The 15,976-nt window shown below is 46.7% G+C and overlaps 1 protein-coding gene across 1 annotated transcript; it reads right to left on the reverse strand.

Moving 5' to 3' along the window:
- Window positions 1–11,114: 11,114 nt before the first annotated feature.
- CCK (cholecystokinin) lies at window positions 11,115–15,321 on the reverse strand. The gene is made up of 2 exons (XM_006914818.1): window positions 15,108–15,321; window positions 11,115–11,248 (listed from the first exon to the last, which is right to left on the reverse strand). Exons 1-2 carry the CDS (start codon window positions 15,319–15,321, stop codon window positions 11,115–11,117), a joined length of 348 nt encoding a protein of 115 aa, XP_006914880.1.
- Between the last annotated feature and the right edge of the window lie 655 nt (window positions 15,322–15,976).

Below are 15,976 nucleotides of genomic sequence, written 5' to 3' on the forward strand. Positions count from 1 at the left end.
CACCTTGCTTTCAAGGAAAAGAGACTGGGTGGATTTGTCTGCCTGGCTGGGGTGGGGAAGGGTAAGAGGCGAGGTGACCCTAGATCTGGGCTTCAAGGATGGGGAGGATTTGACATGTGGCAAGGCATTCCAAGCAGAGGGAAAGGTGTGGCAGGGGGGGGAAGGGATCCGAGGATGCTTTCTTCTAAGCTCTTATACTACAACGGCAATTGATAAATTAGAAGGGACAATAGAGTTAAAAACCCTACCATTTTGCAACCCTAAAACTAACTCATTTAGACAACCGTGGATGCTGAAACCCTTGGGTAACAATTTGACCAGGAGCAGGACGTTTGCACCCATCGTATCTTCCCACAGAACGTGTGCTGATTTTTAAAGAAGGGGGAACCTGTCATGTACCACTTTCAACAAGACGTCAAATTTAACACTACCCCAATGGGACAAACTGATAACAGATGCCTCCCGACGTGTGATGTACTGGGAAGGACACGCTGCTTCTGTGCTGTTCTGCCAAAGACAAACCCAAATTGAGGGGCATTTTACAAAACACTGTACCCGTTTCCTTTAAAACTGTCAACATCGGGAGAGGCCAAGGAATTGTTCCAGAATAGAGGAGGATAAAGAGACAGACGCCTAACGCCATTCGTGATCCTGAATTGGAAAAGATACCATGAAAGACAATTTGGGGGCAATCAGAGAAATTTGAATATGGAGCATATGTTTAAAAATAGTGTATCAGTGTTCAATTTCTTGAATTCAATCATTGGACTGTGACTATGTAAAAGCATGTCCTATTTCCTAAGAAGTAGTAGCTAAAAGCTTAAGATAAAGGGCCTTAGTATCTGTGTGCAAGTAATCTTTACATATTTCTGGAAAAGAAAGAATTTTTTTTTAAAGTAAGATATAAGAAAAAGAACCCTTGGAGGGTGGGGAGCACCCTAATACTATATGTTTTGGCAGGGGGGGTGTTCCAGGCAGTTGGTTTCTCCTCCCTGTTCTTTACTAAAATTTTGCTCATATGTTCAAGCCCTGCCCCCAGCCCATGCGGCTCAGGACCAGAGGGCACCATGTCCAAGGGGAAGTTGTCAAAGAAGCAATTGATGGCACCAGGAAACAAAGATGTCAAGTTCCTGGGGTTTAATTATGAGGGAAGAAAAGCTGAGTATGGACCAAGAACTAGACTTTGGATGATGAGCACACCATAGAGTACACAGATCTCAAATTATAACGCACACCTAAAATAGAATATTATTAACCAGAGTTACCTCAATAAAGATAATTGAAAAAATAATCAATTTCCCCCCCCCCCCAAAAAAAGATTTGGAAAACCCGTGTTTTTTTACTGCTTACTCCCCCTCTGCTTCTCCCACATTCCGAACAGGCTCTCCAAGCTGGCACGTGAGGGAGCAGTTGAAGAAAGAGAATTCTGAACCACGAGTGGTGTGGGACCCTTCACTTCACTATCCTCCGGCCAAGTGCAGGGTCTTGGGAGAAGCCCCAGCTGAGTCTGACGACCCAAAGACAGATGAGCTAGTTTCTCAGGGGGGCTGGAGGAAATAGAGATGTTCCAGAACCGCACGCCAGCTCCTCGACCCCAACCCAGGGCAGTGACCTCAGCAGGCAGGGAGAATAGAAATGATAGCAAGTATCCAGCGCCAGTCAGAAGTGGGACTCACTCCCAAACATCCTCTGGGAGCAGAGAGGCAGGCATGCCCCAGGGACCTTCCCAGCAGGACAAAGAAAGTGGACACACGCCTTCCTCACAGCTCCATCTAATGCGGGCCTCCAGAACTTAGATGCCACCTGGGGGCGGGGAAGTCGGTGGAGGTAGAAAACCATGCTGAATTATCTGAATTGACGGAAGCTCTTAATAGGGATTAGAAAAAAATATCTGTTGCACATTGGGGCTCGGGACTGAAAACATCATATCCTGGGAGGATTTATTTTCTGTAGCCAGCAGAGGGCACTTGGAGGCAGCAGAAAACCTGAAGGAACCTGCCCTGGTGATCCAATCCTAAAATTAGGTGGGTTTGCTTTTTCCCTGGAAAGCAATTCAGGCAAGTAGCTGTGCCTAAGGAGACATTGAGGGAGGTCATGATGCACGGTCTAAGTTCACCAGGTGAACTTGACAAAGGCATTTCTGGCCAAGGGGGCAGTACGCACGGGCTTGGGGTATGAGTGAGGAAATTGAGCATAAAATGGAGAGGAAACCGCCTATTCTCCTGCCACACCCAGGAGACAGGAAAGCACCATGAAGTTTACAGAAGACATTCTATCCCGCGGTGTTTCGACCTTTGGATGTCAGTCCATCTCCTTTTAATGCGTCTTTCCTTTAAAAATGATTTTCGTTCTTTGCTTTTTCCGGAAACGATTGAAATGAGTTGCAGGTATCATGCTCCAGCACGACGATGGAGTCCGAGGTCGGAGGAGGGGTCCGCTCCGCGGTGCTTGGGCATTCGCCATGCCAAACGCCTGAGGTTCAGGATGACCCTGCTCTGAAGTCCCCAAGAACTTAAAACCAGAAAGGGAGAGCAGGGCTTTTAGCTTAAAGCAGTAATAGGGAGGCTCCAGCCTTTCCCTGAGACACGGGAGACTCAAAGGAAGGACAGGGACCCAGTGCTGACCCCCAGCGGGGATTTCTAGGGCCAGGCAGCTGCAGCACTTGGGGGGTGGGCTGTGCATCGATACAGGAGAGTCGCAAGTGGCAGGCCAAAGTTTAGGGAAATATTTTCAGAAGAGAAAAACCAGAGATGTATTGTTCTCTCAAGCCCCCAAATAGATAAACCCTTAGTCCTGCCTGGGGCCTCTATCAGTCACCTGTGACGCTAAGGCCCGGTGCAGCAGTGGCAGCATGCAGCCCTCATCTCTCCTGGTTGCTGGACTTGAGGTAGCAGTGGCCTCCGTCATCCTTGGACCACTCACTTGCGATTGGAGAAGCAACTGGATTTTGTGCTCGTCTGTTCTGAGCGACCCACCTGAGTTCTGCAGAAACTATGGAGCTGACTCAGCAAAGAAATGAATTGCCTGGCTCGGGAACTGGGTAGGTTGGTACCTTCACGCCTATGAGCTGATATTCAGGCTCTGGTCCCCCTCTGAGGCTGCCCTGTCAAGGCCGGAGTCCTGGCCAGCATGGCCACACAGGGTCCAAGAGGGGCTGCTTGGCCAGCTGTCAACAGCCAGCCTAGTCCCTGGGACTTCGTGGACATGTAGAGTGGCATTTCTCAACTTTCAGTGGGGAAGGATCGCTTTGTTTTAAATCGATCCATCATGGGTCAATCTTTTTTGTAAAATACAATAACAAGGAATTATGGGGAAAATAAAATAAATACAAAATCCAAGATCGAGTTTTAAATTACTAGATTCAACAGACATTAAGTTATATCATGAAAATAAAAGAATAAGCATAGCATAGGGAAAAGGAAAGAACGATGAAAACCGTGCATGTTATTCATTGAGAGTGTGCACAGAATATTTAATAATTATAGAGACTCACGATTACACTCAACTTTGTCATTTTGCAGGCGCAACCAAACAGGAAGTTTTCCGTATTAAACACTTATACACACACTTCGAATGACCACTGTACATCAACATTACAATTCACCCTAATTCAGCCACGGTTAGGACTCTGGCATCAGTCTTACTCTGTGGTGAGCCTCCTGTCCCCTGCACCCTGGTCTCTGGTGTCATCTCCTTCTCTTCCGGTTTTGGTTTATGAGTCCTCATCACGCAAGGAGAGACACAGAAGGTGAAGGTGAAAGTGAAGGTGAAGGCTGGGAGAAGCCGATTTGCTACATCTCATTCTTTAGATTCAAAATAAAAGATCACGTGCACTCAGTGGAACTTCACATTTTTACTTATTCGGAATAGTTTTTCTTTTCAATTTTCCTCCACTCAAATCTGGAAAGCATACGGTGCTCACTAATTAGAAGTAACCATAGCTACCGAGTTGTCTTCAAATATATCTAAGAGTTCTTTTTTTCTTGGTTATAATTCTGCAGAAAGCATTTCACTTGTCAGTCGTCTTGTATGTTCTTCAGTTTTATTGGTCATTTTCCAAACCCTGGAGCCTTTTCACAGCCATATTAAAGTTTCAAAATTAAAATAATAACAGATACCACCCATTCTTAGAAAACAGCCCCATGCCCTGAATTATCTGATTTTAAAGTTTCAGCTGACCCGGTGGGATAGCCAGCAGGCTGGCGAGAAGTGAGCCTGAACCCTGCAGACTTCACGGTGAGCACAACTATTTCTCTACAGAGAGCAGCTGGTACCCAGAGGAGCAATATTTTTTTTTTTTTTAATTCTCCATCTAAGGGCATCGCTGTCTTCTGTAGGGGTGCAATGGACTTCTATTTCCCCAGTTAGTTAAGTTACTAAGTAGGAAGAACTTCACTGACACCCAGGTTCTCATTTGCTGCCGTGGTGATTAGATGTCACTTAGAGACTGTCACCCCAGGCAGCTGCCTGGCTGGCCTGCCCCTTCATTCAGCCAGGTCTGCTGCTCTGCTCTCTCCCACACTCTGCATCTTACCTGTCCCAGCTCTGGATGCCTTGTACAGCAAGCCCTCTCTTAGCATCCTCCGTAGGTTCTTGGAAACAACAATGCTAAGAGAAATGACGTCTAATGAAACCAGCGTTACCACTGGCCAATTGATAGAAACAAGGGATACGTTCCTACGGCATATTTCTGGTCCCAGAAACATCACTGAACTTCTAAATAAAGACCCGAAACACTTCTAATATTAAACATTGAAAGAAATGTGAGCTACACATACATTTAAGAAAGATGAATATAAACGAGTAAGATCGTTGTTTTCCAACCTGCTTCTTTCAGTTCTGGGTTGCAAATGACCAGAGCCTCTCCGGCAGCTCACTCCGCCGACTGGGACAACGCAGACACGCCAATTCGCCTCACATGCACATCTTTGGGACGTGGGGAGACACAGAGTCCCCAGGGGAAACCCACGCAGACATGAAGAGAAGGTACGCACTCCACAGGGACAGTGGCCCCACTGGGAATCGATGTTTTTCACCCCTTCATCGATGTCGTAACGAACGATGTTGAATGAAAAGACGTTATCTGAGGACCTGATTTTCTAAACCTCTCACTTGGCTGGGTCTCTGTACCTGCCGCATCAACTTAGCGCCTGGCATGCAGGCCCATTTCCTTGTTCCTTATTGGGCCAGTGAAGGGCCCATCCCCACAGGCTGATGCTAGAAGCAGTTGAAACCTTTCCAGGATGGAACTTAGAGAAAGATCAAACATTGAGGTCATTCTGGCTGAGGGCCAGAGGCGTTTGGGCAAGTAAGGCCTGAACTCTCACTGTTTGTTCCTGCTTCTGTTTGCCCACACCAGCATGTGGGCCATGGTAGAGAAGGTGCTAGTCCTGGAGTTTGATTAGTTGTAACATTCCACTTGTCAGTAACTCTGGTTCTCTCTCGAGATTTTCCAAACCAGAAGCCGCTGGGGAGTCATATTAAAGGATAAAAAAATTAAGATAATAAAATAAGCCACCCATTCTTATAGAATAGCTTGGTGCCATGAATGACTGGGTTTAAAATTTTCAATCTGTAACATCTCGAGACAATATTTCATCAAGATCCTAGAGTTCCAGCAGAGACTGCCAGGCCTGGCAGGCTGAGAGAAGGCAGAGCAGGCCCTGAAGGCTGTGGGTGGTACCCCTTGTAAACTGAACGTAGCTGGAAACTGGAAATGGGATCTGGGGCACAGGCTGCTCCATCAGCAGCCCTTCAGTTCCGGCTTGAGAAGTGAGAAAGGAAACTCCTCATGGCTGGAGGGAGCGAACATCCCCCAGTTTTTCCTTTCTTCTCTTTCTTTGCTCTCTCGTGGCAAACCCACCGCTGCAGTGGTGGCAGCCAGTAATGGGACTGGCAGGAGCCAAACTCCGAGGAAGGAATCTTAATCTCTGGGAAAAGGAGCTGTGATCCCAAGAGAGCTCCCAACCTCCATTATTTTTTTTTCTTTCTGTTCTCCTGCCACTTGGACCTGAACATGGGCTCAAACATGGACACGTGTGGCAGATCAAGGTAACCAGACTCCCAAGTTTAGGGGTGAAGGACCAAAAGGAGGAGCCCCAGGGAACTGGAGAGTACTAGGGCGATTGCAGAGAGGGAGGAGCTCAGGAAAGTGACTTTGGAGCTCATCCAGTTGTGCCATGTCTGGATCGGGTCCTAATTAGCAGACCAAGGACTTTGAGAGCTGAAGTAATGCACAGATCGCCACCCAGACTCGTCGCTGGGTGGCACACACCTGACATGGAATTAAAGAGCAGTATAACTTTGAAAACTGAACTGTCATTGGAACCACAGCCCATGGAAGGTGGTTGGAACTTGCAGACTGAACCTAACCAGATTGATCACTAAAACAAAAATATTAACATTTTTTTCATAAGATTTAAACAAGACCCAGAGTCTCATAATGTAATATTCAAATTCTCCAGGATACTATCCCAAATTACGGAGCATACAAAGAACCATGAAGTTTTAAATTTTCCTTGGAAAGACCATCAACAGTTATTAATGATGAGATTTCACAGATTTTGGAATTATCGAAGACTTTACAGCAGCTATGATACAAGTGCTCAAAAACAAGCAATTGCACACATCTCTGAAAGAAATGTTAAAATAGAAAATCTCAGCAAAGAAATAGAAGGTACAAAAGGTAATTTTAGAACTGAAGAATTCAAAAACCACACTAAGAAACTCACTATATGGACTCATTAGCAGAATGGAAATGGCAGAGAAAGAGTCAGCGAACTAGAAGGTAGAGAAATAGAAATTATCCATTGTAAAGCACACAGAGAAAAAAGTAAACAAAGCCTCTGGGACATGGGTGACAACAACAGAAGGTCTAACATTTGTGTCATCGGAATTCCAGAAGGAGAGAAGAACGAGAGTGATGCTGAAAACATTTTGAAGAAATAATAACTAAAAATTTCCTGAGTTTGATGAAAGATATAAACTTACACATTCGAGAAGCTGAACAGACCCCAAGCAGGATACATTCAAAGAAATCCACACCCAAACACGTTATAATCAAACTACTGAAAGCTAAAGACAAAGAAAATACCTTGAAAGCAGTCAGAGAAAAATGACTTCTTCTCTAAAGGGAAACAATGATTTAAATGACTGCAGATTTCTCCTCAGAAACCATGGAGGCCATGGGAAGTGGTACAGTATTTTTAAAGTACAAAAGAAAAAAACTTAACCTAGAATTCTAAAATTAGTGAAAATATCCTTTGAGGATGAAGGGGAAGTAAAGGCTTTCTCAAATGAAGAAAAACTAAGAGAATTCATAGCAGCAGACTTGCCGTAAATTAAATTCTTCAGACAGAAGGGTGATGCTGAACTAGTGGCCCCTGTGCATCATCCCTACCCTACTGAATGTAAAGTAACCACCGGGTGTAAATAATGGACCACCCACGTGACTCGAACTACCATTTTCAATTTACAAAGTAAATGCAGAGACTTCAAATATACAAAGCTGCCTTTCAGAAGCCAGTGATGTTTCTGGAAACTTGTGAGCAGAATAAAGGACTTCCATAACCAAGGAAGGCAGTACAGCCACCTGTTTGGGGCAACTGGTGTCTTTGATGATAACTGCTTATTAGAGAGGTTCCCATGGCAACCAGGCCATACAGAGAGCTGTTGAGAGCCAGTGAGAACAAAATGACAGTAGTGTGGCCCAGACTCCCACACTGAGGAACAGAAGCTACCAGAAGACACCGGGCCTGGACCTGGGGGTAGGCACAGCAGCTAGAATACTGTTATCTCCACAAGCAGAGGTGGCATCTTCAGGGATTTTCATGGCCTTAGCAAGAAGGAACCAAGGAAGGCAAAATAATGGACACTGTGGTTGGCCATATAGGTGACAAGCTTTAGTGACTGTCGAAATCATCTGGGGATAATTGGGAGTGTTTCTTTGGTAAAGAAAGTAGAAGAACTAGTTTTATGGCTTTTCTTACGACTCCGTGTCTCTCTGTAGACTGGCAGACTCTGGAGAACGTGAGCTATAGTTGTTATAAGGATGATCTAAAAAAAAAAAAAGGATGATCTACAAATAGTATAGGAAGTTCAGAGAAGAGGAAGAAAAATATCTGTGATCTTATGACCCTAACATGACTGTCTTCGTTTTCACATAATCTCATTAAAAGTAAATAAACTTAATGTAATCAGAGGACAATTTCACTTTACATGGATCATGGTCATTTCCCATGTTCCTCCGTCGTCCTCATACCCATTAAATAACTGCTGACTAGTCCACCAACTGGATGTTCGTTCGTTTCTTTAACAACTCCTCACTGTGAACCGTTTCTCTGATATTCTGAGTAAATGCAATGAAATCCATCAACTCTCCTTTCTCCTTTGCTATTGCTTTATTCTTCCTGGATTTTAACTGTAGCAAAAGAAATACGGCTGGACGTGTGTGTGTGTGTGTGTGTGTGTGTGTGTGTGTGTGTGTCTGGAGAGTGAGATGTAGTTTAAAGTATACTGTCATTCTCCATGGATGTCATACATGCTGTCAGCTATTGTGTGTGTGTGTGTGTGTGTGTGTGTGTGTGTGTGTGTGTGTGTGTGGTCTGCTTTCCAATTTCTCGCCCTTACGCCTATCTTGGAAGGACATGGCTGTGTCACGAGCCTGCTTTACCTCTCTGATTTTTAAAAGAAATCGTCTGACCAAACTGCTTCTAAAACCAATCTGTAACCTGAATAGCAGGGATCTAGCCATATTTACCCCTTATTAATTGATTAATTAATTAACAAGTATTTTCTGAGTATCTACTATGTGCCAGATACTGAGTTAAGTGTTAGAAATATAGCAATAAACAAAACAGACAAAAATCTCTGCCCTCACAGAGCTGACATCCTCATGGGTGAGACAGAACCAATAAATCGATAGATAAATAATATAATTCCAAGTGATGATAAGCCTGAGAAGAAAGGTAAATCAGAGAAAAGGATAAAGAACAATAGAGGAGCTTTGTTAGAGAAGATAGGATGGTTTCTGAGCAGGTAATGTTGGCATTAAATGAGCCAAGAGGTCCAGTCATGCTTTTTGGAGGAAGGCAGAGGGAGCAGCAGGTGCAAAGGCCCTGAGGTAGGACTGATTTTAGTGTTTTCAAGGAACAGCAAGGGAGGCAGTGAGACTGGAATGTAATGACTGAATGGCGGGGGGGATGGCTGTAAGGGAGGAGGTCAGAGAGGTGGGCGTGATGACGAGGCTGTCTGGGGGGACGTCGGTCCATGAGAGCCTCGGGTATGGTAGGGAATCTGGGCAGGCACTCCGTCGTCTGGGACTCCCTGATCCTGGTTCTCCAGGAGGACACAACTCAGAGCGGGAGGAGGCAGACACCAACAGATCAATTTTATAAATCCTTTCAGAACCCAGAGCCCAGGGGAAATTAGTGAGGAATCGTCTTGACTTCTGATTTATTCATCTTCAGGACTAGCAATAATTTGAAGATGCTGAGAAACAAATACTCAAGGTACCTAAAGATCTAGCTAAGCTGTCAAGATCCTTTGCTTTGGCTCTTCAAACTTGAGCTAAGAAAAAAGGATGGTGTTTTGTGTTGTTTGTTAAAAGAATGAACGTGGAATACCTTTTTTCCACCCTCCCTTTCTTTTTACCTATGATTGGTTGAACCTGAGAAATAAGGTTGGGGTGCATTGTGCAAAGATTTCCTCATTTTACAGGAGAGATATATTGTGGTCAGGTTTTGGTAAAGCAAATACAGAGAAAGTGCATTCTGTCTACCCTCTGGCTACTGCCCATGTTGAGACTTGAGTAGTCATAGGTCAGGGCAGGCCAGACCTCTTAAGCCAGACCACCAGGTAAGTTGGTTATGTCTCAGCCTGGCAAGGAGTGAATTCCGGAAAGGGCTGCAGGTTCCATCACTAATTCACTATGTGGTCTGGGGCAAGTTTATTAGCTATAAAATGGGAGTGGGGGTATGGTAAGGGTGTGTGTTGGGCCAGAATGACAGCTGTTGCCCCTTTCAACTTGTAAATTCCTATGCATGAACAACAAAGAACCTATAGAACAGTCGTAATTAGCAGAGCCGAGGGAGCAAACGGCCAGAACTGCCGCAGGAGGGCATGGCCTAGGGTGCAGGTCCTGCAAGCTGGTGAGATGTAGGAAGAGCTGCTGGCAAAGGAGCGGGGTGGAGAGGAGTACATGGGGTGGAAGGAGTGAGGGGGAATCGTGGCCTTGGGATCGCGCATGAGTTCCTCAGGCCTCGTTAAAGCAGAGTTTGGGGAGCTGCTGGCTCTTCTGCGAGACGTGCTCAGCTTGGCTGCAGAAGCCTGTCCTGCTTCTTCAGGAAGGGCTGAGAAAGAGCCGGGTTATATGTCCTGGTTCCCGGGCCCCTGTGTCAGCAGGGGGCACAGAGATAAGAACGGGACCCGCCGGGATTCAGTGGTGGCATTGAAAGGGTTAGGGGAACAGGCCTTTAGGCCCAGTAAGCTCCGTCAGGTCCGCTCAAAGCCACCACAAATTGCCACGCATGCTACCGTGGCTCCATTCCAAGCCGCCAACTCTAGGCTTCACCCCGACAAATGGGCACTCACTCCAAGAAATGCGAGTTCTCTTTTTGCAATGACTCCCAGCTAAGGCCCAGGGCCCAAGGTGGTCAGGGCTGGACCACGGAGCTGACACAGAAGGCCCTGCCACCGGCCACCTCACCGGCAGCACAGAAGTCAGCTCTACGCCCCACTCTCATTTCTCAAGCCCTGTCTGGGACCATCTACAGCTGGGATTCCCTCCTCGAACCTTCTGAGGACTGACTGGGGCCCTTTGCCCTCGGGTGACACAGAGGACAATGGCGCAGAATGAAATCACTTTAATAGCATAGCAACACTTTAGGACCAGGAGTCACAGACAAGGGACACATTTTGTCTTCCACTTGTACAATTCTGCTGAGTTGCGTGGCTGCGCCAGAAAAATCTTACAGACTTTTCACATTGAGAACTTAATAAATAGACGCTTAAAATGCCAAACTTCAGAGACGATGAGTTATGAGTGTGATTATTTTGTTATTCTGCCTTCTCTGAGTCGGGAGGGTGGTCCTGGGGCGCAGAGCTGGCCGGCGGCCCTACGAGGGGTACTCGTACTCCTCCGCGCTGCGCCGGCCGAAGTCCATCCAGCCCATGTAGTCCCGGTCGCTTATCCTGTGGCTGGGGTCCAGGCCCTGCAGGTTCTTAATCACCGACATTCGGCCGGAAGGAGCTACAAGGGGCAAGGAGGAAGGAAACAGAGCTATTACATCTAGAGCATCGCTAGTTCCTTTTGTAAAGGAGAACATTATGGGAAAAGCCAGACGACATGGAAGGTGCAAAGAGCTTTCAAGAGTGAGATTGCTGGACCAAAATCTACAAGAGGAGAAGGACCCACGTCTGTGTAACTGGACAGAGAGAGGGCAATATTTACTAGTTGTGGGTGTGGTTTGCGATCAGTAAAGATTTAAGTGGATTCGTCGACTCCAGCTTTTGACAGCTGGACCTGCCTAGGTTTTCCTACTCCCAAGAGTGTGTCTCCTTCTGTAGCTGGCCCTCCGCAGAAGCCCACCAAGGACTTCTCTAGCATTTACCCATTTATAAAGTTTACCCTTTACTACCTCTGAGTATGCCTGCCTCTAAGGCAATGTGATGACAATATTTTAATGTTGGAATGGTTTAAAACTGGAATCAAGTCCTATTGCTAAATAAATACTGTTTTAGAATTATTACTTGAAAGCCACCTTCTTTTTAAAAAAAATGTTCTTAGGAAAAAGGGAAATGTCAGATTAAAATCATAGCACTTCAGTAACACTTGAAGAAAGCTGGGCAGGGAGGTACTAAAGAGGTAATTTGATTATGCCATTTTCACCAAAATGCAATCACTGAAGCTGAAATGGGCCTTTGGGATGGAGTTAAGTCCTTAGAAGCAAGATGATTCTTGTGTGTACTCCACATTGATTGAGCAGGGACATGAAGAGATGGGGGTATTTTTGGAGGCATGGGACACAATCCTTGCCCATAGATCACAGTGACCTCCTGGGTAGGAAATCAGTATAATGTCATCTCTTGTGCAAACTAAGGAGCAAGAAATGTCCCTCAGGGACCTCGATGGGCAAAGCCTAGGTGGCTTCAAGAGTAGAGTGGTGGAGAGCCACTCAGTGGTTCCCATGGTATTAGGGGCCACTGTGTCCCCCACTGCTCGTGACACTGGCATGAGGCTGCCTTTGCCAGCTCCTGCCCACAGGCTCCACGGAGTCAGACTATGCCTTGTTTACTGATGATGCCACTGCAGAAGCAGTCACTCTGTCTTAGATAGTCAAAGAAATCTAGCTAGATCGAAAACCAGAAACAACTATGCGGGACCATGTCCCTACCCTTTCCTCCTCTCCCCCCGCCCACAAATCATTTCCCAGCCCTGGAACTAAGAGTCGACCCAGCACATTCCAGCCCTGTTGCAGTGAACCTCCAGCCTGTGCAGAAGAAAAACAGCCCCTGCTGTTTAACTGTTCAACCCCTTGCAGGTGAAATATTAGTCTTCGCATCCAGCAAAACTTGCAGACCCCGCTGTCTGTACAGTCACATGGAAATCGAATCCATCCTCCTGCTGCAGATGGTGAATTCCCACTCTAAGGATGAGGTGCGACCCAGAGTACCAGCCAATAGAGGGACAGTGGCAGCTTTGATGCAAGCGAGCAGCCTGGGTTGTTGTTGGGGGCACTGCGTTCAGCCGCTCAAGATGTGTTTGCTACACAGTTTCCCCATGACACAAAGAGTCTTTGCTCACTCACTTCCCCTCACCGAGTAGGGACTTACAACCCATTTACAGAACTGAACTGAAGGGCCTGGCCCCTTTAAACTTTAACACCCAGAATGGGCAGCACAGCTGGGAAGCTGAACTGGCATCCAGACCCTATGGGGAGGGCAGGACTTAGACTCAGCCCTGCTGCTAGCCAGATGTGCAACCTCATGTAGGTTAGTCACGATTCTAGAAGCCCAGCTTCCACATTGACAAAAGGAGGATAATAGGACTTGTGTGTGCAAGGCTGTTGTGGGAACGAAGAGAGACAATGCGGATGTAGCCCTGGGACTTTTCTGGGCACGGGAGTGGGCGGGGGGAGGGGAGGACAGGTGTACGCTAGAAGCCCCCCACCCCCAGTGGAATTACTCCTCCTCAGATCACTGAAAGCTCTGCAGACAATTCCTAATGACAAACTCTTGAGCACTGCCCACAGAGCACATGATCTCATTTAGACTCTTTAAGCATAATTTATACTAGAGTTTTGATCAACTATATATTATATAGTTGATGTGATCTCAAAATATGTCAGATAGTCAAAGAAACTATTTAGTATTTATGTGTATAAATATTTACTCCTGGTTCATATTTGTCCAATAGAATAGTATAATTGTTTTCTAGCTAGCACTGATCTTGGCCATTGGCAGCCTAAACCCCAAATGACTGCCATTTCCACCTGCGTTTGTTGGGCACTACAGGCTAGAGACAAAGGGAGAAGGGGCTGAGAAGCACTAGGAAAAACTTTCTAGATAAGGTTTGCGGAATAAAGACACCGTCAAGTGTCAGTTCTGGGGAGATCGTTTCATGACTGACTTGCTTCCCAGAACTGTTTCTTGTGGATTTTTTCTGAAGGTTGGGGGTGGGTTCCAGATCATGGCTCAATAAAAAATAATACATTTTCACACTGGTCTGGCTGTGTGAAATTCAACCCCCACCCAAGGACAAATATTTAAATTACTTTCAGAGAGACAATCAGCAGAAACCCCCAAAGTTTTCAGACTTCCCCTATCAACTGATATTTTTATTTCCACTTCTTTCAATTTAATTAGCAGGAAAGTAAAACAGGAGGTGGTAATTGGAATAATTGCCAAAAGAGAGGATGACATTTGACAAATCATCTTCTGTTCCTTCCTTCTGAAATCCCTTGCTCACAAAGGTCCCGGTCTCACCTTCCCATGAAACCACAGAACACTCTGGAGAGATAAGTGCTCCATTTTCTCCTCGTCTAGTCAAGCCAGGAGTTAAGGTTCGAATCCAGGCCCGGGAGGCACCAGGAGGTAAGTGAGCCTCAGGGGAAAGGGGCCCTCCCCGCACCCCTTCTAGCAATGTTTGCTGTGGCTTTACTGTCTAGCTGTGTTGAAGTTTATCACCCTGCCCCACAAAACAGTGTGTTCATAATCAGTGTCACTGTGGATAAAGTTGATAGAAAAAAAACCGCCCCAGTCCCATTGATTGCTTAGGGCCCTAGAGATACATGAGCCTCCCTCTGAAGAGCTGGGAGGGGCGGAGCCAAACTCGAGCCTGCTCCCCACTTTACAGATGAGACAGGCCCCGGAAAGGAACAGGGCCATCTGTAGGCCACTCAGAGCGCTGCTGGATCACCTAACACCCCGAGGAAGACTTTGATGCCGAGAAAATTGGCTCGTTTAGTTCCTGCTGCAGTGGGGAACATCTCGCCAACAGCAAAATCGCAAACGCGCCCGTTGTTGGCTAATTGTGTTAAGACACTGCCAAGAACTCTAAACTGCTACTGATTCTTTCCTTCTGTTACGTACTTTGGCGAAAGACAACACGTTGTCACTTCTTTTTAAACTGTTGTAGTCAGATCTCAAGCATTCTCAGCATTGATCACTTCCTGCTAAGAGGTTTACAGGCGTCAGTATGTGGGTGTCTCCTTTGCATTCATAAGAGAGGGCATTTAGTGGATCTGTGAAACCCTTTTGAATCTGTAATTTGATTGGGAATTATCTTTTAATGTCTTCATAATCTGGTGTTGAACTTTAACAGCACCCTTGTGCCAAAAATTAGTTTAAAGAAAGCTTTTTAAGGTTTCCCTTACTAATAAATTAAGTCCTCCACATTCGCTCACAGTTTGCTACAAAGGATGTCCAAGAACTGGCACTGTCAAGGGCAGTTTAACTCGAAAAAAGAAAGTGAAAAAAACCTTTCAGCTTAAAGTGTCGCCGTTGTTTCCTCTCGAGAGTTTACCCACCACCCTCAGCCAGAGAGCCGGGTCAAGACTGGGAGACCCGCGCAGGGGCAGAGGGGAGGGACGGGGAGGCGGCATCGGTACCTTTCCGGGCCTGCTGGATGTATCTGGCCAGCAGCGCGCCCAGGTGCGCTCGCGGCTCGCCGTCCATCCTGTGCACTGCTCTCAGCTGCCTCCGGGGCGCCTCCTTCTCCCGCTGCGCCCCAGGGCCCTCGAGGTCCGCGGGAGACACAGGCTGCGCCAGGGCGCCGGCAGCCAGCACCGCCATCAGCACGCACAAGCACACGCCGCTATTCATGGCTGCGGAGAGCAAAGAGGAGCGGATGCGAACGAAAAGGTGGGGCAGCCGCATGCTCTCGGGGAGGGTCAGGGCGCACGGGTTACAGAAAAAGGGGGCTCAGTCCAAACCCGCGGAGCCTCAGACTCGCCAGGCGGGGTGCAAGCACCCGGGCTCGCCAAGCGCAGACCGGAGCCCGGTGGGCACAGGGCGCGCGTCTGGGCGCACATCGCTTATCTTTTGGGTGAACCACACCCGGCGCCTGTGGGGCGGACGGAGACCCTGTCTTCTGCCCTGATTGGCAGAAAGAATTTCTTCTGTTTTTCTTTAGTTTGAGGAAGGGTTTGTAGAGCGTCTCTTTTCTGCTAACTGGCAGAGCAAGAGATTAAAGATAATGTGGAAATCTAAAGGGAAGACTCCGAGGGAGAAATCAGACTCTTGTAAAAAAGGAGCACTTCCCCAGATAGCTAAGAAGCTTTCAATAGGGAAGTAAATTGGGGGGAGGAGGGAGGAGAGAAGCACGGTGTAAAATGTGGGAGCAATAAATAAAAATCATATCTATAAAGTTTCTTCAAGATGCACAATAATTGGCAATAAACCAAAGCACAAGTAGGGTTTTTAAAAATCAGAAACATGGGCTCTGTTCTCGGTGATTGGCAAAGCTCCGCTACGTTTT

Source organism: Pteropus alecto, unplaced genomic scaffold, assembly GCF_000325575.1.
Source record: "Pteropus alecto unplaced genomic scaffold, ASM32557v1 scaffold156, whole genome shotgun sequence".
Lineage (NCBI taxonomy): Eukaryota > Metazoa > Chordata > Mammalia > Chiroptera > Pteropodidae > Pteropus > Pteropus alecto.

Excerpts from the sequence above, each read along its gene's own strand:
- CCK (XM_006914818.1), bottom strand. The coding sequence starts at position 15,321 with ATGAATAGCGGCGTGTGCTTGTGCGTGCTGATGGCGGTGCTGGCTGCC. Across the intron at positions 11,249-15,107 it reads CATCCAGCAGGCCCGGAAAG|CTCCTTCCGGCCGAATGTCG; the intron begins GTACCGATGCCG and ends TGCCCCTTGTAG.